This window comes from Eucyclogobius newberryi, unplaced genomic scaffold, assembly GCF_026437365.1.
Source record: "Eucyclogobius newberryi isolate DKJ021-1_F unplaced genomic scaffold, fEucNew1.0.hap1 SCAF_6, whole genome shotgun sequence".
In the NCBI taxonomy this organism is placed as follows: domain Eukaryota; kingdom Metazoa; phylum Chordata; class Actinopteri; order Gobiiformes; family Gobiidae; genus Eucyclogobius; species Eucyclogobius newberryi.
The window spans coordinates 37,240,698-37,266,852 of NW_027316278.1; the positions used below are offsets into that span (position 1 = coordinate 37,240,698).

Sequence of the window (26,155 nt, forward strand, 5' to 3'; positions counted from 1 at the left end):
ATTAGCATCAAGTTTCTTCATTAGTATCAAACTCATGTTTGTAATGTTGTTTCGTGACAGCACTAGCTGCAAATATTAACGCGATATCAGCAGCACCACAGTTTGTGTTGACTATTGCCTATATTTATGCATTAAAGCTATAGCTCTAGTAAACTTCACCACACCCTCCAAAAATGATACTACTCCGTGACTTAAATCCCACCTGGACATCAGTCCCCTCTGTGGGTGTGGCCGTACCTTACTGAGGACATCTGCGTTGGGGTCGTTTTGCAGCAGGACAGCAGCGGTGCGAGTGTCGTCGTTTCGGGCCGCGATGTGCAGAGCCGGCAGCCGCACTTTGCCTTTGGTGCCGTAGTTTATGAGGAGTGCCACCACGTTCTCATGGCCCTGCTGCAGCGCTACAGCCAGAGGAGTGAAGCCGTCCTGGGGCAGAACAAACACAGTCAGAACACATGTTCTTCTAGACAGATTCTACAATGAATTTTACTCTACTCTACACTCTAGTCGACACAATATCAAGCTTTTTCTGACATGCAGGGTAAAGGTATAATAACTACAAGGCTCTGTATGGACAAGGCACTCTTTATATAGTGTGTATTGCTGTAAACTCACTATGATTGATAATAATGCTTTTTTGATAACGCCTTTTTTCCGTCCTGTGGTGTGGCACGTCTTTGTAGCAAAACATAAACTTTTGGAAGTCTTTTCATTTAACATACTACTTTAGCATGTGCGGCAGTGTTATTATTATTATTATTATTAGGTTATTTGGTTGGGACAGTGCGTTAACACATTCAACCTTTTCAGAAAAGATAGCACATTTTTACAAAATAACAACATAACAATAATCACTTTTAACCTGTGGCTTAAACTTTGAAGTCCAAAGTTAGAAATGATAGATGAGCGCACGCTTGTCTTTTTAAACAGTTGAGATTCTTATTGTTGTTGTTAAATGGCGGTTGGTATCCAAGTGTTACATTACGGCCAACATCACACGGCAGGATACCCTTTGATTACAGCTTTAAACTTCTTAAATTCTTTAAAGTAGAAATAAAGACGTACTTTTTTGTATGCATTCTTATCTTTATGTCAATACCTTAATTAATTAACTAACTATTAACAACCATCTCTTACACAAGTGACTAATTTTCAAATGTTCGGAAGAAAAGTTTTTTTTTTATTCAAAATAAATAATAATGAATAAATTAAACTCAAATTCATTCTCAACCAATGTGTACTTTATAGAAGACATTTTTGTGCACTGAGAAAAACATTATTTAGGAAGTAAATTAATTTAAAGTTATAACGCAACATCAAATTTCCATAAACAAACATGTAGCAGTAGCAGACAAACTAACACTTTCACAGTGGCAGGGAATTCTCTGCTAGCCATGACATTTCAACAGAAAAATGTTAAACAGTATATTTTTTACATAAATTAAATCATAATGAAGTATTTTTTAAATATACAATTCTCTCAATCAAAACGTAGGTTATAGGGCTTTCTAATTTGTAGCGGCTAGGAATGGCATTAGCACTGACCAATAATATATTCCCTTTACAGTTGATTGACAGTCTCAAACAGGCACTAGTGCTTTCAGCCCAGCGCTGGACCCATGGCTAGACTTGGCCCTGTGTGTACTGACTGGAGCTACCACCAGTTGTTACTTTGCCAAGTCTGATGAGGTCACAAACTGTTTAACGTATTTGCAGAGTTTGAAAGAAAAAGAAAGACGATGATTTAATTTGGAGAAATGACGGCGTTATTATTCAAAAGTAGAAGTTTATTGTTGTTAGCTAGTTGTAATGAAACATTCGGAAGAGCATCAAAAACCGAAGCGCAGAGGATTTATTGACACGGACCTGACGGGAAAAAGCACAGAATGAATGAATTGTTTACACCTGGGATCATGGCCTGAAATGTACAACAATAAATTACTAATTTAAGAAGGCAGCAGCTGTGAGTGAGTCTGAAATGTGTGCGTGTGCCTCTGGGTGGTTGTATATCCATCAAGTGAAGCATTGTGATGGGGAAGTTTTGTGTCACTGTTATTCTGACGCACAAACATGTTAATTTTGCATTTAAGCCATAAGGTAGTCAATGTAGTCAACAAAAACAAACACTAGTGTGTTCTGCTTGCATTTCACTGGGGTGGCACGATGCTGTGGCATCTATAGATCTACGGATAGTGGTATCTGTAAATATCTGAAGCTGGCCCTGGTCCAGGGGCCACGGCCTGCCACTTACAATATTTGATCAGGTTTTCTAAAATATATTATCATGCTTTGGGAAGAACAATGAGGCCTTTAATTGATACAAATTCATGACTGTGAAAAGCAAACCAAAACCCAAAGGACTAGTGTGGATGAGCCATGGAGATGTGGTACCTCTGTTGGAATGCTTTGATTGGCTCCATTCTCCAGAAGAAACTTGACCACCTCTAGATGGTTCTCCTGAGCGGCCATGTAGAGTGGCGTGAAGCCCTTCTGTTTCAGACACGGCAGCAGACAGGCAGACAGCGCCCCCAGCAGGAGAGAGCGGGCAGGGCATAGCACACAAGCACAGAGAAAAGAGGGTGCACAGGAATGGTACACAGACATACAAACAATGATGTTGTGGAGAACTTGGGAGACATGTGTGGACTCAAACCTGTGACTGGGCGTTGACGTTGGCTCCGTAGTTGACCAGCTCAGTGACCACCTGCTCCTGTCCCGCCAGAGCCGCGATGTGCAGGGCTGTGTTCCCCTTCTGAGGACAGCAAACACACTCACAGCTCAGAGGACTGAAGCGTTTTGAGGGATTAGTATTATGATTTTAATCTGTAACAGGTAACAACTGCTGTACTTTGAGCCATGGCATACCCTGGACAACATTAACTGATTTATTTACAATAATCTAATACAGCAAAGTTCAGAGGACGGCATCGAATGCTGGCACACACACACTACAGTATATTAGAGTATTTCCTCTGCAGAGAAGAGACCTAGAAAATACCACACACCACAAGGTAAAGATTGTGTGCTAACAAAGACACCCTTACATATGTTGTTTCTTTTCTAGAGTAAAGCGACTCACTCTGAGACAACCAAGTGTTCAAGGAGAAACAAAGTACAGCATTGTTCTTTTAGGGTTGTACGGTAATCCTTTAGTTGTTAAGTCGATTAATCGGTTGATCGTGTCGTGGTTGGCCAACATTTGTATTAGTTTATCAAAAAGAAGATAGTATTGATAGATTTTGCCACACATTGTTTTATTCGACTAATTTGGCGATAGGGCATGTCTTTAATCAACCAAGAATTTCTTGAATCGACTTCAGCCCTAGTTCTTTTTCCCCGTGTCATTTTGTCTGCCCCTGACGCAGCTTCAAAATTGATTATGAGAATCCAAAATCGGGTCACACTTCCCTGAATTTGGGGTGAAGCAAATCAGAGTCTAAATTCTGCAGTGTTTACCGGGCTTAGGCGAGAACGTTAAGTACTTGCTTGGTAGTAGTTTGTGGTTCCTTCTTGGATTACCACAGCGACATTTGTCTGCACTGTCTACAAACGTCAAAATAAATGTTAATGTTTTATTGTTCTATTAAACTGAATGGGGTAAAATGTTCGCATCAGTACCAGGCTGTGTGCAGCTGTTCGAAACAAGTCAGTCCTGGAAGGACAAAATGTATATGCGTCAGAGCCGTCTGCAGTCAAGTTCTCACCTTGGTGGTGGTCTCCAGGGTGATCCCGTTGTGCAGCAGCTCCAGTACCATTTTGACATGACCCTCTTTGGAGGCCAGGTGCAGCCCGTTCAGCCCATTCTGAGGAGAGCACAGACAGCTATAGAGGCAACCATCTGAGCCTCCTGCTAAACTCACATACACACCCACACATGTCGGTGAAGAGGACATGACAGCGAGGAGGGGTCCATACTTACACCAACACAGAGCATGCAGATGGAGGGAGGGGCGGTAGCAGGCGCTGGACTCTGGTCTCTGGTCCAGAAGAATACGAGGCGTGTGGGATAGGTCCGACCTCACACAGCCCTCTACAGTCCACAGGACATGTGAGGTTGGACCTTTACCACATCATAGTTATGATTCCTCTGAGCAGAGAGACCACAGCGCGCCATCACTGAACTGTGGAGTGGGAGGGTGGGGTAGAGGGTGCGGCTTTGAGGAGAGGGCGGGGCTTGTGCGAGGTAGAGATTGGGGCTGTCTTTGTCCAACTAGAGTCACAACCGGAACTGCATTAAAATTCAATCTGTGCATGCCTGGATGGTTCTGAACACATGCTGGTCTCAATGGCAGCACATAAATAAAAGAACTACATCTATTGTGCTGTCAGTTTATTTTACTTTTAAAAACATCCCAATATTTGTAAAAAAATAAAACATACTAATTAAAAAACACACGTGCTAATAACACATCAGTACAGACATTTTTTTTTAGGCCAACTGACTTTAGTGTAACAATGTAATTTGGTGATCACAGTAGATCTCTGCTCTGCTCTGGCCTCGGAAAGCTTGGAAAAGTACTTTTCACAACTAATCATTTGGATGCTCAAAATCCATCAGGTACGTGAGCTATCAGTTTGGACTGCTGCGAATGTTGAAAATAAACAGTTTTTCCACTAGGCTCAAACTAGGGAATGACAGGCCGGAGTTTTGAGGAGAGGGTGGGGATTTTGAGTAGAAGGTGGGGCTTGCGAGAGGTAAGGGTGGGATTAAACGAAGAAACATGCTGGAAAACAAGCCACTGAAAACACAGTAAAAGCACAGGTGCAGGAGAACACATGCCAATTTCACACTCAAATATATATATATATATAATTACTTATAAAATATAGACATTTTACAAGTAATTACATTTCTGGAGGCATCTACTGATGTAAACCCATAGGAAAAGTGTCTTTGTAGTTAGGTAAAAGTAGATATGGCAGTACAATTTTTTTACTCTTGAGGTCCCGTCAGCTCTCGCCACACGGCCTAACAGTCCTGGCCCCTGCGCTCAAGCTGCATCGCCATTGGTTCTCATGGCCCCTTTGTTGTAAATGTTGACGGCCCTATACGCGGCAGCTGGGGTTTCAGCACAGGTTTGGGCACAGTGTGTAGCTGAGTCATGAGTCTGGATGGTGCTCAGTGAACTGCAGCATCCCAGGACAGTCTGCCGTGTAGAGAGGTTCAGACAGAGGCAGACGCATGGGACGGCTCTGCTCTGGTCGGGGCCTGTCCGCAGAGATACTAACCACATTTACGTCAGTGCCAGGAAAAACACATTTCTGGACCTCTATATAAACATCTATATTTGCACTTCAATAGCGCTAAGAGCGGCATTCTACTGCACGGATGAAAAACTGGGAAATGTTTGATTTAGTTTTAGAATAAATTGTAAACTATGTCCTTTTCTGGTCAGGGCGATGGATAAAGTTCCATTTCAAAAGTCCAACCCACTTCAAAGCCCGCCAAGGTTCCGGGAGTGAATTTCATATGCATTTTCCCATAGACTTAAAAAAAATAAAATCTGATAATAGGAGATTAAAGACACGATGGCTATGTGATAACGTATATCCCTAACACGGTTATTTTCAGTCCAAAGACAAGTCCAGTCTGTGTTTCAGTGCCACATAAACATGCACAACACGCATCGTGCAAACATCCATAAATACAAAGGATATGAGATACACACAACTTTTTTCTCTCACCTGATTAGCTGTGTTTACGTCTATGCCGTTCTTGAGGTGGTCCAGAGCCTTTTCCAGGTTTCCCGACCTGGCCGCTCGGAGGAAACTGTTCCCAGCATCTGCCTGTGAGCGCGGGACAGTGGGACAGAGGCGAGAGATGGGGGACAAGTACAGGGGGCAGGGAGGGACAAACAGAGCAGTTAGAGATGTTCAAAAGTGACAGAATTATAATAGCGAGTATAGTCCGTCCAGTTCCCCTCCAATTTGGAGCTCCGACTTGACTAAGGCGTCCAATGTTCTCTGAGTCAGGATTTTTGACCCGGCAAGTGTGATAATGAGACCAGAAGTTTCCAATGAACACAATGATGCATGTTATAACTTTTTAAAGAGATTGAATATAGGCCACAACATCCCCCGAAATAATGAAGGTGATGAAGGCCAACACTTCAGGTAAACTGAGCACCAAGAACATACACAACCTTGACCATATTCAGAAAAAAAAAGCATATCCCTACAATGCTACTGCAGATATTTAGTATTCCAAATCAAAAATGTAAACAACGGGTAAACTCTAAGCAAATGACCAATATAAAGGAAATGTTATCACATTTCTTACAATAGACCAACTGTAAACTCGTCAGTAAAAATATGAACCTGGGGTCTTAAGTGTGTGTATGTACAAAACTGCTAGGTAAGTGATTTTCCATGTTAAGTGTGGGCTATAAGGAAAACTTGATGTGGAAATAAGCGGTAAGACACAAATGCTGAACTTTGTCCGTTAGGGCATTCAGAGATGAGGGAGTCGATGTGCTAAACATTTCAGGTTTATGGAAGTTTGTGTTTTGCTGTAATTTTTTACAAGAATTCCTAGCAAAAGTTTATATAAATGCAATAGCAACTTTGCAAAATAGAAAAGTATTATTTATCTCAATATTTTGATATTTTAACTGAACTCTAGTTCAGGTTGCAGACTTGTAAATGTTTAGTAAATTTCTGTTTTGACAAGAAAAAATCTCCAAAATACGAAGCCAGTTTGGAGGAACAAATAATGCAAATTCTTGAAGTTGTTAGAAAGCATGTCCCAACAGGGCTACAATAGAGGTGTTCAGTTCCATAAGAAAATACAAACAAAGGTACAACATTTTTGTGCGCAAATGACCGATACGAGGCAAATGTTATCGAACATGAAATATATTAACCTGGGGTTTTATTTATAAAACGTGCATACATACAAAAATGCTACATGTTACAAGTTTGTACGATTTCAGAGAAGCAAAAGGAGATCTGTTCACGAACAAATGAAAAATTAGCAAGTTTGAGGAGGTTTATACAAGTTTATATTTTTTCCGTACGTAGACTTTATACATGAGACCCCAGTTTGGTCACTTGTCCCATGACTATAATCAAATATCTTTGCAAGACAGAACAATATTTTTGAGGAGTGGTACTGGTACTGTAGCAATCCGTTTGTTCAGTTTGCAAACTAGTAAATGTTTAGTAAGTTTCCGCTTTAGAAAAGTTCCTCATAATACAAAGCCACTTTGAAGAAACAAATACTACAACGCTTTAAACACGTCCAAAACACACTTCCAACTCATATGTGCAAAGCTCATCTATCCTTTTATAATTGTGAAGAGAAAGTTCCCCAAAAGTCCCCAAGATTTAGAGATATAAAACCAGGCTTGCACCCGACCTCCTGGCCTCCTCCTTCTCCTCGGCTCCAATCTGCCAGCTCCATTCTACGCGTCCATCCACCTCCAGGACATAAATCCACTGCTCTGAGCCCCAGTGCCAGTGTTTTTTGGGGGTTAAAGCAGATTGGAGGAGTGCTGGGTGTCTCTTCTGTGTGTGTGTGTGTGTGTGTGTGTGTGTTTGTGTGTGTGCATATGTGTGTGAGGAGAACCTTTGTTGTGACAAGTTTTTTTTTTTTTTTAAAGGAGAAGGAGCGAGGACGGGGGCCAAGCGCATGCCACTGCAGAGGCCTGGCAACAAGTGACACACACGGATAGTGCTGGCGTGACACCAGCCCTACAGAGCGAGAGAAGTGGAAATAAATGTATCTAGACCAGATTAATCTCTTTGGAATAGAAAGGAAGGAGTTAAAAAAGAAAGAGAAAAGAAGAGAGAAAGTAGAGGGAAGAGGAAGAGCAACAAAAGAAGAGAACGGTAGGGAAGAGAGGTAGCGAATGGAGGAAAGAGAGAGGACGGAAGGGGGTGAAAATTGGAATGGGTGGAAAGAGAAGGGAAAAACAAGAGGAAAGAGGGAGTGAAAAGAGGAAAGGGGAAGGAGAGATGGGGAAATGGGGAGAGGGAAGAGGAGGTTCGGGCAGGGGAGGAGAGAAGAGAGGGGTAGAGTGAGAAAGAGGAAAGGTGTTAAGGATGAAAAGGGGGCAGAGATGAGGGACAGAGAGAGGCAAATAAGAGGAGAGAAGGAGAAAGAGGGGAGGGAAGAGGGAGGAAAGAAAGGAGAGATGGATTGTTGTGATTTTGATTTTTTTTTTTTTGTGATTTTAGGAATATTGAAAGTGTCTGAGCCTATATTTTACCATAATCTGCTCCTCCCCAGAGCCTGGTGCATCTGGATTTGTCACTGACTTCCAGATCCCGCTGGCAGGACGGTAGAGTCACGGTTTTCCATTTTGCCCACAATTTGATAAAAAATATCTACCAAGCTCCTGGAAATATCAGCTGTAACCCACTGCTTTTCAGTCAAATCAAACATTCTGACATGAATCAGGGTCAGTTTGTACTCAAAACACAATCAAATGCATTCCATCTGGATTTTTAAAAACGTTATTACTACTCCTGAAATTTTGTCTTTTTGGTTAAATTAGTTTCAGCTTTGAGAAAGGAATTGTCAAAACCCCCAAAACGCTCATTTTACTGTTTGAGATCTGATTTTCCTCTAAGCAGAGCTTGTTTCCACTTATAATTAAGTAAATCAAACATAAGAGGCAGAAAATACAGTCTCAGCTTTACAAAGACTTCAAACATTCCAATCCAAAGAGATCAGGAACGACTTCAGTTTGAATTAGGGCTCATTTTAGTCAGTCATGGAGACGAATGAGACACATTAAATTATATCTGAAGGAGCGGTGCGAGCAGCACAAATGTTCATATCATTTCATATTGTCGACATGCTGTTTACTCAAGTAAGAGCAAAAGTATGGGCTCGGAAAAAGTGACTCAAGTAAATGTAACTGAGTACTCCTGAGTGTATCCTGAGTGTATCCTGAGTGTATCATGAGTCTATCCTGAGTGTATCCTGAGTCTATCCTGAGTGTATCCTGAGTCTATCCTGAGTGTATGCTGAGTCTATCCTGAGTGTATCCTGAGTCCATCCTGAGTGTATCCTGAGTCTATCCCGAGTGTATCCCGAGTGTATCCTGAGTGTATCCTGACTGTATCCTGAGTCTATCCGGTGTGTATCCTGAGTCTATCCTGAGTGTATCCCGAGTCTATCCTGAGTGTATCCTGAGTGTATCCTGAGTCCATCCTGAGTGTATCCTGAGTCTATCCTGAGTGTATCCTGAGTGTATCCTGAGTGCATCCTGAGTCTATCCTGAGTGTATCCTGAGTCTGTCCTGAGTCTATCCTGAGTGTATCCTGAGTCTATTCTGAGTCCATCCTGAGTGTATCCTGAGTCTATCCTTAGTGTATCCTGGGTCTATCCTGAGTGTATCCTGAGTCTATCCTGAGTGCATCCTGAGTCTATCCCGAGTGTATCCTGAGTGTATCCCGAGTGTATCCCGAGTGTATCCTGAGTCCATCATGAGTGTATCCTGAGTGTATCCTGAGTGTATCCTGAGTGTATCCTGAGTCTATCCTGAGTGTATCCTGAGTCTATCCTGAGTGTATCCTGAGTCTATCCTGAGTGTATCCTGAGTCTATCCCGAGTGTATCCCGAGTGTATCCTGAGTGTATCCTGACTGTATCCTGAGTCTATCCGGTGTGTATCCTGAGTCTATCCTGAGTGTATCCCGAGTCTATCCCGAGTCTATCCCGAGTGTATCCTGAGTGTATCCTGAGTCCATCCTGAGTGTATCCTGAGTCTATCCTGAGTGTATCCTGAGTGCATCCTGAGTCTATCCTGAGTGTATCCTGAGTCTATCCTGAGTGTATCCTGGGTCTATCCTGAGTGTATCCTGAGTCTATCCTGAGTGCATCCTGAGTCTATCCCGAGTGTATCCTGAGTGTATCACGAGTGTATCCCGAGTGTATCCTGAGTCCATCCTGAGTGTATCCTGAGTGTATCCTGAGTCTATCCTGAGTGTATCCTGAGTCTATCCTGAGTGTATCCTGAGTCTATCCTGAGTCTATCCCGAGTGTATCCCGAGTGTATCCTGAGTCTATCCTGAGTCCATCCTGAGTGTATCCTGAGTCTATCCTGAGTGTATCCTGAGTCTATCCTGAGTGTATCCTGAGTCTATCCTGAGTGTATCCTGAGTCTATCCTGAGTGTATCCTGAGTCCATCCTGAGTGTATCCTGAGTGTATCCTAAGTCTATCCTGAGTCCATCCTGAGTGTATCCTGAGTCTATCCTGAGTGTATCCTGAGTGTATCCTGAGTCTATCCTGAGTGTATCCTGAGTCTATCTTGAGTGTATCCCGAGTCTATCCTGAGTGTATCCTGAGTCTATCCTGAGTGTATCCTGAGTGTATTCCGAGTCTATCCTGAGTCTATCCTGAGTGTATCCTGAGTGTATCCTGAGTCTATTCTGAGTGTATCCTGAGTGTATCCTGAGTGTATCCTGAGTGTATCCTGAGTGTATCCTGAGTCTATCCTGAGTCTATCCTGAGTCTATCCCGAGTGTATCCCGAGTGTATCCCGAGTCCATCCTGAGTGTATCCTGAGTCTATCCTGAGTCCATCCTGAGTGTATCCTGAGTCTATCCTGAGTGTATCCTGAGTCTATCCTGAGTGTATCCTGAGTCCATCCTGAGTGTATCCTGAGTCTATCCTGAGTCTATCCTGAGTGTATCCTGAGTGTATCCTGAGTCTATCTTGAGTGTATCCCGAGTCTATCCTGAGTGTATCCTGAGTGTATCCTGAGTCTATCCTGAGTCTATCCTGAGTGTATCCTGAGTGTATCCTGAGTGTATCCTGAGTCTATCCTGAGTGTATCCTGAGGGTATCCTGAGTGTATCCTGAGTCTATCCTGAGTGTATCCTGAGGGTATCCTGAGTGTATCCTGAGTGTATCCTAAGTCTATCCTGAGTGTATCCTGAGTGTATCCTGAGTCTATCCTGAGTCTCACCTGAGTGTATCCTGAGGGTATCCTGAGTGTATCCTGAGGGTATCCTGAGTGTATCTTGAGTCTATCCTGAGTGTATCCTGAGGGTATCCTGAGTGTATCCTGAGTCTATCCTGAGTGTATCCTGAGTCTATGCTGAGTCTATCCTGAGGGTATCCTGAGTGTATCCTGAGTGTATCCTGAGGGTATTCTGAGTGTATCCTGAGGGTATACAGTTGCTAAGCTCATAAGCTCAGGCCTCTCTTGCAGAGTCTAATCCTTCACTCATGTCCACACACACAGGGCTGTAGTGAGGGCCCGAGCAAACACAGCTGATACTCTGCACACACTCAACATGGAAACTCCTGTGTGGCCCCTGGAGCTGTCCACAGATACTTTGAAGGATACGTCATATATTAGGTATTTTTGAGGATTTTGAACTCCCCTTTGAAAGCGTAACTTGTTTTTTTCACAATTGAATGCATATAACTTATTTGGATAAAACCATGGCTGAGTTGGTGTAGCACTCTCGCCTCACAGCAAAAACATTCCAGGTTTGATTCCTTTTAGTATGGACTTAAATGCTCTTTTCGTGTCTGGGTGGGTTTTCTCAGGAAAACAACAGGATAACTTCAAAACAACAGGATAAGCTTCAGTCTAAATTAGGCTAAAATGAATATGTAATACAATAACTGCAGGGTTTAAATTTTCCTTGTCAGGGGATTCTAATATTCTGAACAAAACCAAAACATTTAAAAATACATAAAACAACATACACAGTGTATTTGAATGTGCACCATTTTAGACATGTAAGATCTTTTATATCACACTGTTAGAGATGCTAATTAATTTCCCCCACTCCCTATCAAATACTTAAATACATAAATTGTATTTTTAGTGATTAAGGCCACGTGCCTCATGGTGAAGTCACAAACACGGTAGAGCTGAGAGAGTCTGTGTGGAGGTGATAAGACAACCACACCCGACAGATGAGAAGATAGTGCTCTGTACTGGTTCAACACTTTTATCTTCAAGTTTGTGGGTTATAGATTCCTGGACTTGTGAGACTTTGCATGTTCTCTTACAATCTGGTAACTTTCCTCAAGGTACAACTGAAATATGCACAATATAGGTCGAATCTCCAGCTATATATCCTCTTCGCTCAAGAACTGGAGATGAGAGGTTCAACTCCAGCCGCTTTCAAGAAGTCAATAGAAAAATAAAGGTCTTGTGGTCATGCTTAGGTTACGCCAACGTTATGCTGAACTCACATTTTATATAATTTTTATCGGCCCTATAAGAGAAGATACTATTTGTGAACACCTTCCCTCCATTGGAACTATGATCTTCTTAAAGTGCAAAGTCCTTGCGGCTTAAATTAGCTTTTGGTCACCTTGTGATTAGTAATTCAGGTTTTTAGCGTTGAATGAGACTGGTGATGATTTATGAACTGTGCAGGAGTCCGGATTTTCACCTGTGATGCAACAATCCAGGGAAAACTGTATTATAAATAGTGTGATTTCTGAGGCTCAGCGCAAGACGGGCCTGTAAACAAGATTAATGAAACAAGCGTGAATGAAGTAGAATACAACTGCAGCTGCAGTCTTGCATAATGTGTGTCCTTTGATAGCGACACAGGTGTATAATTGTGGAGCTGTCTTTAGCCACTGTCCTCGAAGTGAAAACGATCTGTGTAGAAGAGAACAAGGCTGAGGAGAAGACATTAATCATAAAGTGGACGGTCAGGCCAACAAAGACTCTTTGCAGAGACTATTAGAACCAATACATTGTAGCTAAAAGCCTTTCACCAGCAGCTCCTGATGTGTGTACACCGCTCTGAAGGAACATCTCTGTGAAGGAATTATCCTCTATAGTTCTCCTCTCTCCTCCTCTCTGCCTCCCCTTTCCTCTGTCTGCTTCCTCTTTCCTTGCTCTCTGTTTACTATCTCCTCTCTCCTCACTCTGCCTCCTCTCTCCTTGCACTCTGGCTCCTCTCCCCTCACTCTCTGCTCCCTTTTTTGTCACTCTCTTCCTCCTCTTGCCTCGCACTCGGCCTCCTCTCTCCTCGCTCTCTGCCTCCTCTCTCTTCACTCTCTGCCTCCTCTCTCCTCGCTCTCTGCCTCCTCTCTCTTCACTCTCAGCTTCCTCTCTCCTCGCTCTCTGCCCCCTCTCTTCTAGCGTCCTTCCCTCTCTCCTTGCCTCTCTATAGCCATCTCTGCTGTATTTTTTGCCTCCTCCTCTCTTTCCCTTAACCCCTTCTTTCCTTCACTCTTTGTATGCTAGCCTTCTTTTCCCCCTCCCCCTTCCCCTCGCCCCTATGCCGCCTCTCTCATGTCTTCTATCTCTCTTCATCTTCTATTTCTCGTCACTCTCTCTCTTATAGCCTCCTCATCTCTTTTTGCATCCCTCTCTCTCCCCTTCTCTCTCTCTCTTTCATAAAGTCACCTCCCCTCCTCTTTCTTGTAGACTCTTGTTCCTCTCTCTCTCTCTCTCTCTCTCTCTCTCTCTCTCTCTCTCTCTCTCTCTCTCTCTCTCTCTCTCTCTCTCTCTCTATGCAGCAGCAGCAGACAGGATGACGTCACTTCTCTCACTGCGGACTGAGCTTGAATGAAACGCACTTGTTAAAAACACAGATCAGCCCCGGTCTGAACTGTGTTATTGTCTCCATGGAAATGCTTTTGCTTTGCTAAGAATTTCCCACAGTATGGCATTAAGCTAAAAAAATCCATCTTGCTTTTTTTTCATTACTGGTTTGTGTTTTTATTGCTCAGAATACAGTGAAAAACATGAATTCTTACACATCTGTAACTTGGTCTCGATGGAGATATGTTTAATGTCATACTGTGGAATATTCCTGGCTAAGCAATAACATCATAACATATATTTTTTAAACATGCAGCAATAAGGCAATTACAAATCCGGGCTTGTGTTATTATTCAAAATTCAAATGCAATGGAGGCGGGGCCAGTGTAGTTGTGGGGTCAGAGGTTGCGTAGATAGATGATTCTCAGAGTGTCTGCGTGTGTGCAGTGACAGATTTAAGGCCAGGGGGCTCATTAAAGCAGAACAAAGTAGCTTTAGTGATATAGCTCCCCCTGCAGTAGAATCACTTACACAAAATTGCCCCAAAGCAAAAAGCTAAAATATAAATAAAAAGAAAACAAAATTCCCCCTAAAAATTAATAAAAAAGAGCCAGGGTTTCTCAGTCGAGTTGACTTGGGGTTGATGTTGGGAAATGATGCTGGTTTTCCACGCAGAGACAACAGGGGGAGACGGCGGACATGTCAAACCACCACAAAGACTTACAAAGATGTTCCAAAAGGGGAACATATGACTTAATTCTGATTTAAATTGAGCTATTAAATAGAACCATGACAGAAATATCAAACAATTTAACACAAATCTGTAGAGATACTGAGCTCATGGAGTTAAAATAGATAAATAATTGTGCAATACTTATTGATAATAAGGATATATTAAAAACAGATGAAAAGCTATTTTGGGTAGACATTTTTGTGAGTATTTTTGGCAGTAAAATAAATAAAACTTAACAGGAATTTTGTCTTATTCAAAAATACTCAGTTCCTGTCACAATCAATTAAATAAAATAAACAAATGCTGTATAATTTAATGGAACATGTCTCAAAAGCAGGCTCTGACGTGTCACTCTCCTCTATGACTAGCAGAGGGCGTCAGACTTGAACGCGTACATTTTATATCTGGTACTTCGTCTAGTTTTCAGTTCATTTAATGAAATGTATTATGTTTTGACCTCCTTTGGGTTTGTTAAACCATGTTTAGTCCAAAGCAGATCTAAATTAGGCCTAAACCAGGTCTAAATATAAACCCGGTCTAAAACCGGTCTAAAATTAGTTCTTTAAAACATAAAGGACAAAAAGATAAGTATCTTTAAATGGAATGAAACTAGCTGCATAAGAAGACCAAAGTTAGGTTGTGAAATGACAAAAAATCTAAGGCACTTCATTCTAGCTACACAAGCAGGGCCTCAGCATTTAGCAAAGGGCTCCAAAAATCTAGAAATGGCCCTGAACAAATTACATGAATTGAGTCTCTTTTCTTCTTTACAGTACACACTGTTTAACCCAGTTTCCCTTACATTTGGACGGCAATATTTACACTTCTCTTCTGTAAGTACTTGCACAAACTCCTGATGCAGTACTTGTATTCGTTCTCGTGCACATTTCTGTGAGTCTGGTGAAATGGTGCGAGTACAGGCGGCGAGTCCGTGCAGTAGCGGATAGTGCTTAAGCAGCGTTTCTCCACTCCTTTCTGCTGACCAGCGTTTGTCGGAGCCATTGATTTTTCTTTCTTGGAGCTTTTTTTCCTTCCTGGAGGCCCCGTCTGTGTTAAAGGGCCGGAGCGGTGATGTCCAGAGGGTGAGAGGGAGGGCACCCATGGGAGCACTCTGCTGTGGCTGTGTCTACAGCAGGGGCAGAGGATTTAAAGGAACTATTTTAGTAACAGATTTGATTTATATTGGTGCTACGTCTAACACCAACAGCCACATTAAAGGGAACGTGGTATGACCTTATTGGGCTTTTTTGTTTTTCCGAATCCACTGAAACATCAACAGTTTGTGAATCTTCTTGTTCATACGATTGCTCTGGTCACTCTCCATTTGTGTAGAAGCGTTTGTAGAAGGCTGAAAAGGTCTCCTGCTGACAAAAACAGTCCAATTCCTATACATACACATAAAGCACGTTTTAATCAGGTTCAGGTTCCTTTATTACTTTTCTCTGTATGGCGAGATTTGGCTTGGAGCAGGGGCCAGTAGCACATCAACATAAACAGACATTACATAATACAAACAAAATAAAACATATATTACATAACAATGTACATCACTCATCACTATTCTTCAAACTGTATTTTTGGACTGATGGGACGAGCCGCATAAGTTAGTGGCAGAATGAACGAAGTAAAACAAAAACGCCTGAGACGTGTCATTCTCGTCAGTTTCTCATGAAGCTCGTGCAGCTCTGTGGATGCATTCTGCCATTAAAAGAATCGTTCCAAAGTGCTCTAAACCGAGCCAGGGCCTGTTGAAACGTGGCTTAAAGGTCCCATATCATGCAAAATCGACTTTTCAGAGCTTTTAACCTTCTTACAGTGCTTTTGGTGCCTCACATATGTACCCAAAGTGTTTTTTTGATTGATTCCCGCAATTTTTAGCAAGAGTGCAGTCTATATCCTCCTCCTCGGATCTGCAGACAAACGGGTGCTACTCACATTATCACTATTTCCCCCCACCCTCCTCTCCTTTCCACCTCTCCCTTCCCCCTTCCCCACGTCTTCGCGCCAAGGGGGAAAGGGAGAGGGGGGATGAGAGGTGCTGCGGCGACTGTTGCTCCACGCAGAGGCAGCGTGTATGCGGAAGAGAACCACTGTGAAGTTAGTTTCACGTTGGAGAGCCTGCCACGCTGTGAATCTTCGGACTTGTGGGGTGGAACTTACAACAAAGTTACATTTGAGTGCTGGCACTATTGCCACGATAAAGAAGACGATGGAGCGCGAGAGCTTACTAAAGCTACATGTACATGTGCAACTCACACACATTTCCTGATGAGGTGTTTGTTATTAAATTGTTTAGTGATGTTTTTCATTTATTATGATGACTGTGCTTGAAATGTGATTATTGCTTTTATTGTTTGATAACTTGGTATTCCCGTGTGCCGCTGTGTAGCAGGCCTCAGCCTGTGTTTACATACACTGTTTCCACGCTGAGACTACGTCACGGGGTGGGCGGGGAACACACGCTCTCGCTGAGACTACGTCACTGGGTGGGCGGGGGACACACGCTCTCGCTGAGACTACGTCACGGGGTGGGCGGGGGACACACGCTCTCGCTGAGACTACGTCACAGGGTGGGCGGGGTCACACGCTCTCGCTGAGACTACGTCACGGGTGGGAGCGAATCTCAAACCAAGCTGTGCATTTCCGGGTTTGTGAGCGGGGTCCAAGATATGGGTGATATTTCATAACTATTATGTTATGGGTGTTGTACAACGCTTATTATTATCACATATACCCTAGGGTAAACTAAAGAACAGAAAAAATAGCATGATATGGGATCTTTAAGTTCCCTGGCACACTGGTTTAAAACCAAGGCTTCGACTACATAAATAATACATAATAATCGATAAATGCAATACAATTATTTGAAGTCAACATTTCACTACAATAAACTCCTGTAGACATTCATATCCCTGATGGAATTAACAAATCTACTTCAACTCTCTACAAGCACTTCTCTCTCAATAGATACTGTTTACTTTCTCACCCCCTCCCTCCTTGCTCACTCCCCCCCTCCCCTCATGGATGCGCCTCTAAAGTGCAGCCCGAGCAAGATAGGATTGTCATGCCTCTCCTCCACCTTTTGTTGCCATGACAATGAGATGAACGCCCGGAACGCCGGGAGCTGGCGGAGAACAGAAGCCTGCTCAGATGATCACAATGAGTCCCGGCATTTGGAGATTATTCTAATCTCCAAATTAATATTCATAAATAAATCCGCGCTGTAAACCAACGATTTGCACCTGCTCCTGTGTTTTTATGGTTTGAGGGATGATAATCTTTTTTTTTTCTAAGCGGGAGATGTGAAATACAAACGTGCAGGGCCGTTTTGAGATTTAAGGGGGCCCAGTACAATAGTGTTTAGGGGCCCCATGTTTGAGAAGTGGTTGTTTGGGTAATTAATAGGGTGAATATGGGTAAAGTGGGAGTTGTATATATGTATAACTTACAATTTAAACATTCAAACAACCACATAAACAAAAGTGTAACAAAACACTAAAAATACCAAGAAACATTTTTGACAGTTATTTTTTACTTCATTTTAAAATGTAATTAAAATGATCCAACTCCAAGGAGAAAAACTTAACATGCGGTCTTGGGGCCCCTTGCTTGTTTGTGGGGCCCAAATTTATAATAATTATTTGTGTTATTATTTGTTGAATTGTGATTTGAATATCCTTTACCGGTTCTGTAAAGCACTTTTAATTTTTTGGGTACGAATTGCGCTCTACAAATAAACTTGCCTTGCCTTGGAAGATGGGCAATAAATAAGATTGAAGCAACATCAAATATCATAAAATATAAATACAACAGAATAAACAAGTGTTTGTACAAATGAAGAACAAACATTAAAGTGGACTGAAAAGCAAACAATTTGATATAGATAAAAATTGACATTGGCGTTTACAATATCGAATGGTACTGCGTCTAAAATACATATATACACTACACTACGAGTAAAAGAAACGTATTTGGATGAATAATTTAACGAAGACACCAACAACAGCTCAAACTACTTTATAGCATTTTCTTTTCAGTTTATTTTTTTACAATATACATTTGAAGTTTCAGTTTCTAGTTTCCAACCCAAAAACCCACTTACATTTTTCAATTTTTTGTTTACAATCTATTCTTTGGAAACACCTGAATCAGCACATTATTTGACAGTCCAAACATTTACTTTTACACTTGAACTTGAGCTTATTATTTTACTTTGAAACTCTCTGTTTTCTTCGTTCAGCCGCGCTCTCTCTCTAGATTAAGCCTCTTTCAGTCAATGAAGCGCCGCTTAATTGACCTGCTAATCGTGGCCGACCTCGGGTTTACTCTGCACTGCTAATCCTGGTCAACATGAGGAAATCTGCAGCTAAAACATGGCAACCCGCAAGCTCAAAACAGCCCGAGCTCACAGGCACTAATCCTCTCGCCCCGCTCGAACCCTGGGACCCGAAGACGACTGTATTTTTAATGATAACAATCCAATGTTTATGTGGATATTTTCTGATCAGTAACAGCAGATTTTCTACACCAGGGGCGCAACTGTTGGTAACACTTTACAATAAGGTTCCTTCGTAAACTGTTTTATGCGTATTTTCACGTGATTATTGAACACAGTTTAATATGCATCGTATTAATGCTCTCACGTGTTGTACATTTCTTAATTAAAACATGATTTTGGTTAAGAGCTTATTAACATTTATAAGGTTTATAAGCCATTTACAAATGCGAATAAATGCCTTATAACTACATAAAGTGATAACTAGTGCTTATGAATGGCTTGTCTCCATAGAGATGTAATTATAATGCCTGGAATGTTCCATTGTGCGGCATTAAATGTATCTATATGGTTTTTATTATGTTTTATTATTATTGTTGTAGTTGTTTTTTGTTTTTTTTCTCAAAATGCTTTAAACAATATGTATATTTACTGTGAGGCAGATTAGAGAGGTTTAATTCCATGTGGAACATTATTTGCAGCACAATAACATTTCCATGGAAACAAGCAGCTGGCAAATCTTACAAAGGAAAAGTTGCATAGTGCACTTTTAACTTTCTCCACTCTTTTGTAACTTTAAAACTGTATTATTCTCACTGTTCTGATATGAAGTTGACTAGTAGCTTATGGCCAATGTAACAGAGCAAAAGATAATCTATTTCTGAAATGTTTCAGCTCCAACATACAATTGTACATTTTTCAAGGTCTCTATTCCCAAGTACTGATTTAATAGTACTAATATTACTTATAAACATGGCTACCAACTAAACACGTCCACATTTCATAATGAGTGGTTTAACTTTAATGTTAATTGAAGTCAAGTCAAGAAGAGAAGTCAAGTTTAATAAACATTTATCTTATGTAAAAACTGGAATTGCACTGAAATAATCATCCCAATTTGTGCTGTTTCATTCTACACAGAGAAAGAACAAAAATAAAAATAAAAAAACAACAAAATGGTTACATCCTGTATCGCATTTTCCTCCTTTTTTCACAGTAAATTTAACACGCATAAAAGAGCAAGAAATCATCGGAATATCAACAATTCATGACAGCTTCTGTCTGTAACATTTTGAGGACCTTTTCTCATTCAAAAGATATGATATTTTGCTTAAAATTGTTGAAATCATTTCAAATTTCTCATCATTTTTAAACCCAAACTGGGATTAACCTCAGAATATCACAAAACATGGAAACTCCAGATGGTTTTATCAAAGTAAAAGCATTCAGATATGTGTGAGTGATATCAGACCCTGCTTTAAACACATTTACTCTTGGATTTTAGGGCATTTGTTTATTTAAAAGATGAAATGACACCCCAATTACTCACAGAAATGTTAACCTCAAAATAGTTTTCCATCCTTCATGATAGAAAAGCCAACTGACTGACATTTCTACACTGGAATTTCAAAATTATTCTTTGTTTGTAACGACTTAAAATCATCAAGAATTGGATCTGACGTCAATTAGTTATCTACAATTCTACATGTTCTGCTTCATTTTGCCTTGATTCCAGAACATTCTGATAACATATTATCATAAAATAGTCTGTTAGTAACCTTTTTGTTTTTAGCTGCCAATAAAGCTCAAAACACTGAATTTAAATGAACACCACATCTATAGGTCTAGAAAGAATTCCAGTTCAAAGAGCGCCTGGAGAGAGCGCCTATAGAGAGAGAACGCCAGGACTGAGCGAGGCCCTGAACAGAGCGCCTGGAGAGAGCACCTGGACAGAGAGAACACCAAGACAGAGAGCCCCTGAACAGAGTGCCAGGAGAGCGCACCTGACAGAGAACGCGCCAGGACAGATGAGAGAGTGCCTGGAGAAAGCGCCTGGAGAGAGACCTGGAGAGAGCGCCTGGAGAGTGCCAGGACAGAGTGCCAGGACAGAGTGCCTGGAGAGAGTGCCTGGAGAGAGAGCATAGGCACAGTTGCGGGTACTCACTCGGGCTTTGTCGCTCCTGACTGGCATGCCTGGTCCCTACGTCCTCCGTCCAACCGTCCCCGCACCGTGCCCCAGGAAAAGTGCCTCCACATGGGGCGGCAGGCGCGAGCACACTGCTGGGGGCTGGTGGTTGGGTGGGAAGTGTCAGGGTGGGGGTGACGCAGGGGGGACGGGTGCGGTGGGGCCAGGAGGGTTATCTTTGGAGGAATGCCGTGGTATCTGAAGAAACACATTTTGGCTGTGGCCCCAAACAAGCGGGGCCCCTCACTCAAGTGCCTATGCTTTGGTGCTGCTCTCTTTTTAAAACAGGGGGCGGATCCAGGCCCTCCTCTGTCTGTGATGCACACACTAAAGGTCTCATTTCAAAACTGTTATGATACTTATGTATCTAATAATATTTAATTAGGCCATTTTAATATAAAAATAAAATTAAAAAAATACTTAATTATCTTTATACATAATAATAACAATGATAATGATACTATTCACTTTAATAGACTTAATAAGGCACAAACAGGAGTATTCAGTATTTGATCAATATGAATAAAATATTTGTTCATCATTTACTAAGGCTATAGAAGTGTTTGTATTTTAAAGTTGGACTGACTTATAAAAATACCTTAACTAGCCTTAAAAAGCATGAACCAAGGTTTATTGAGGCCTTAAAGATTATCCTGACTCCTAACCTAACCTAAACCCCTTAATTAAGTAGCTAATAAGCCTGAATCAGTGAGTGTGTTTACATCCGTAAAAGATTATGGACTTAAAACATGGAGGAGCATTTGCTTACATGTAAAGTAATTTCACTAATGTACGAATGAAACTGTGAACTCCAGCTGTGTTTTGATGAGAAAGTAATGACATATTTATATGTTGAAGGCAAAACTCGCTTTTCCCCTTCCTTTTTTTTTCTTCATATAAACATATAAGCTTTCATCTGGAAACAACATTGTCCAATATTTTCATAAAAATGGTTCACTATTTCATTGAATCCGCTTCATCCATAGCTGCATGTGGGTCTCTGGCTTCCTCCCACTGTCCAAAGGTTGGGTAAAATTCTCTAGATTGCCCCGAATGAATGAATTAATGTATGAGTGAATGATCAGAAGTCACTGGGACAGGCTCCTCACCCGCGACCCCAATAGAGACATAAAGGTGGCAGAGTGGCAAGCACACTCGCCTCACAGCAGGAAGGTCTCTGATTTGACCCCTGGGCCTCCCATGTCTATCAGCAGCATTGAACGATGGGTCAAATGCAGAGGTCAAATTTACGGGGAAAATAAAGTATCTTAACTTACCTTAAAGGTCAATCACCAATCTTGAACATAAGATTAACGGATGACAGACAGATTTGCTAATTTAAATCTAAGACAGATTAATTATGAAGTTTTAACAAAAATTAAATGGCAATTTGACCAATTCCCTGTAAGATTTGCTAAATAAGTATCTATGGACAAAATGAAGCAAGAAATATAAACCAGTCTCCCACAGATACCCCACAACATTTTGAAAACGTTTACTCAAGAAATGTCTGTTTTTGTATTAAAACCTTAAAAAAGTATCAAAAACCCCCCATGTAGTAAACTACAGAAAAAGTTTCAATTCAATATTTATAAATTTAAGGTTTGTGCCTTTTTACCTGCAGTGACTCGCCTTAAAAAAAGTATGATTTTGAATATTTATACCAGGTAATTATACACACCATGTTCAACTTTTATCATACAAACCCGTGCTCTATAGTATATGTGTGTGTACTTGTGTGTGCGTGTGTGTGTGTGCGTGTGTGTGTGTGTGTGTGTGTGTGTGCGTGTGTGTGGAGGTGACTTACAGTAACAAAGCAAGAGGAGGAGGGGGTCCCATGCAGCTCCTGCCCCGTGACAATGGGCCAGACATCGGGCTCGGGCAGGGCAGGGGGGCTCTCTCTCTAAAGACCTGGCCTCTTTTAATAAAGCGTCCATCACTCTGCGCTTGAAAAGACCCCCTCCCTACACGCCTGGCTGTACAGGGCGAGCGCTGGGAAAAGCACATCCATGCCAAAACCACGAGGTGAGATAAATGCAGGAGAGAGAGAAAAAGAGAGAGAAGGAAAGTGAGGAAGGGCTTCGAAAGCGGAGAGGAGGAGGTGGGGGCTTTGAGGAGCTACTCAGCGCCACTGGACCATGACCTGGCCAAAAAATCACGTGGTATATTGCTTCTTTTGCACAACTTTTAAGATGTTTAGTTATGTGATTCGAGAAGGTTAAGGCTAGACACTGCAGGTGAAGTGGAAAAAATGTCCATTCATGCCGTCAATTACTTTTATAAATGTAAGGAAAACATTTATTACTTTATCATTGTCTTGTATTTCATCATATAATGTTTTCATAAATATACAGTGCATCCGGAAACTATTCATAGCCCTTCACTTCAAATTCAGTTGACTGGACATGATTTGGAAAAGCACACATCTGTCTGTATAAGGTCCCACAGTCAACAGTGATGTCAGAGCACAAACCAACCATGAAGTCCAAAGAATTGTCTGCAGACCTTTGAGACAGGATCAAGGCGCAGATCTGGTGAAGGGTGAAGAGACATAAGCAGAGTGGCCTCAGTAAATGAAGAAAAAGTTTGGAACCACCAAGATTCCCAGAGCTGGGCCCAGCCAAACTGAGCAATTGAGGGAGAAGGGCCTCAGGGAGGTAACCAAGTACCCAGTAGTCACTCTGACAGATGTCCACTGTGTCTCTGAGGAGAGAGGAGAACCGTCCAGAAGAACAACTATCTCTGCAGCACTCAGACCTGTATGATAGAGTGGCCACACGGAAGCCACTTATTAGTAAAAGGTGCATGACGTGCAAGGTCTCTCTGACCATGAGGAACAGAAATCTCTGGTCTGATGAAACAAAGATTGAACTCTTTGGCTTGAACATAAGCGTCATGTCTGGAGGAAACAGGGCCCCGCTCATCACCTGGTCAGTACCATCTCTACAGTGAAGCACGGTGGTGGCAGCATCATGCTTTGCAGCAGCAGGAACTAGGAGACTAGTCAGGGTCAACAGAAAGATGAAGGCAGCAGTGTACAGCGACATCCTTGATGAAAACCTGCTCCAGAGCGCTCTGGACTTCAGACTGGGAAGAAGGTTCATCTTCAACAAGACAACACAGCCAGGAGAACAAAGGAGTGGCCACAGGACAACTCTGTGAAGGTCCTTGAGTGCCCCAGCCAGAGGCCAGACCTGCACCCAGTTGAACATCTCTGGAGAGATCTGAAAATAACTGTGATTCGACGCTCACCATCCAACCTGATGGAGCTTGAGAGGTTCTGCAAATAGAAGAAGAGGAACTGCCCCAAAATAGGTGTGCGGAGCTTGTAGCATTAAACTCAAAAAAGACTTGAGGCTGTAATTAGTGCCAAAGGAGCATCAACAAAGTATTGAGCAAAGGCTCTGAAAACTTATGTACAAGTGTTTTTTTTATTTTATTTTTAATACATTTGCTAATTACTCAAACAACCTTCATTCACATTGTCATCATGTGGTATTGTTTGTAGAATGATAGACAAATAATGAGTTTGGAAAAAGAAAACCTGTACTGCACATATTTGGGACATACATCTGAAAAAAGGATTGAGCATAGTTTACATTTCTTGCTTTATTTTGTTGACATGTTAGATGCAAAAAATGCAGAGAGTGAATTTGGATATTATATTTAATACTGAGTGAATAGGTCTTACTGAAAATGTATTAAGAATATCTTGTAAGTGAAGCCCTTGAGTGATGTAACTACTATGTTAACAGAGCCATGCGTTCATTGTGAACACAATTTCATGACAGAACGAGTCTGTTGATGGTTTATGGACTTAATAACTTGCGCCGAAGAAGCCTGGATTATTACCAGTGATGCATCAATTCAAACAAAGTTTGTGTGTTCATGAAACAAGTGTGAATACGCTAAATACAACTCTAGCTATGTTTTGTTAGATGTTGGGTAATAAGTTTAAAAGTACGCAAAGATAAACTTTGCATTATGTGTCCTTTAACTTGCATGCTGACAAATAATGAGTTAAAATATTGATAGGAATAAAATTGTTGAATTTAAATGTTTTTTCTTAAGTGTATTAAGCTTGAGGAACAGCATGCATGGGGCCCATAGCAAATATCTTTCTTTCTTTCAGCCAAAGCATGTGTTTTGTTATTTTGTTTTTTCCAGGAGTCTAGAGGAGGCTGTAACATAGTTGAGCCTTGCTTTCTACACCAGGAAACAGCAGGAGCAGACAGTGCAGATGTGTTAGGAAAGCAGAGCGTCTCAGGACACAGCTATGATAAATATGACACCTGAAGGAGGGCAGTGGGGCGTGGACTCTTCCAGGGATGTATCTACAGTATTACCACGCTGTGGAAGCTTCAGTAGAGTCACGTGGCTTTACCTACTAAGCCCATTCAAACAGAGAAAGGAAAAAACTGTCATTCCTCAGTTGTCCAGGTAGGTTCCACTGCATTTTTTTTTTAAATTCTGTCAACAGGCACAAGATTTTTTTTTCTGGAAGGAGTTGACTGCACTGAATCTGACTCACTATATAGTTGTTTACAGTAAGAAGGATCTGTTGGTTGTTAATTGCGCACATTAGGTTAGTGCGATAGACCTACCTTTTCCCCTCAGACAGATATAAGTTAGTAATGTACCAGAACCAGAAATTAAGAAGCTACTTGAATGAGTAGCGAAAAAGATTCACGCTCAAGTTAGATGCTGTAGCATTGCCTGGAATGTTCCAATTCAATTGCAGGTGGTTTTGTAGCTGAATTTGAAATTCCTTTAAAAGTGTGCATTCTTACTGTAAGCAGGCCTGCCTCTCCATAGATCTGACTTGTCTGCGGTGCCACCTGCATGTTTTTAACGGCATCTCTGTCTCCAAGAATTTCCTGACCTTAAGACTGTTTTGCAAAATGCCAATCTCTTAGTAAATCCACAAAAATGTCACTTTCTTGGTATACATTAGGTACATGACAATGCTTGCTGGCGCTCAGGCTTGAATTGACTAGTGATTGGCCCTCAGAGGCAACTGTTGTTGTGATTTTGGGCCTTACAAAAATAAATTGATTTGATTTGATTTGATACCGGTGATTTTTAAAGTAAAGCAACATTACTTAGAAAGTGAATCAACATTTTTCTGAAAGCAGTCCAAATGAAAACATCCAAGGCACTCAGTAATTGTAAATGTGAAATATTAAAAGTTCTCTATTTCACATGGACAGGCTATACATTTCGACACCATGCATATGCAGGGCCGGCCCGGGTTTTTTGGTGCCCTAGGCAAGATTTCGCCCCCTGCACCCACGTGTAATAAAACATAGCCTCATACTGGTGGTTTTCAGATATTTAATACAAATGTTGTTAACATACAGATTTTTGCTGTTATACAAGAAGTGAATGTTTCTAATCACTAATAGAAAAAATCAGGTTAAAGATCTGTGTATTTAACTTTTAGTCATTTCATGGCAAAATAGCATGTTATCAATAGAGAAATGTG

The 26,155-nt window shown here is 41.4% G+C and overlaps 1 protein-coding gene across 17 annotated transcripts in view; it reads right to left on the bottom strand.

The window, feature by feature from the left end:
- ank1a (ankyrin 1, erythrocytic a) overlaps nt 1-26,155 on the bottom strand; it is a 185,442-nt gene that overhangs the window by 86,717 nt on the left and 72,570 nt on the right. For 15 of the 17 annotated variants that reach the window (XM_072434206.1, XM_072434199.1, XM_072434195.1 and 12 more), the window contains exons 3-7: nt 5,683-5,784; nt 3,702-3,800; nt 2,651-2,749; nt 2,389-2,487; nt 238-423 (exon numbers count right to left, since the gene is read on the bottom strand). In XM_072434206.1, coding sequence (XP_072290307.1) covers nt 238-423; nt 2,389-2,487; nt 2,651-2,749; nt 3,702-3,800; nt 5,683-5,784 — 585 coding nt within the window. Of the gene's footprint in view, nt 1-237; nt 424-2,388; nt 2,488-2,650; nt 2,750-3,701; nt 3,801-5,682; nt 5,785-7,354; nt 7,432-26,155 lie in introns of those variants that run through there. The other 2 variants (XM_072434211.1, XM_072434207.1) reach the window with 2 other exon arrangements.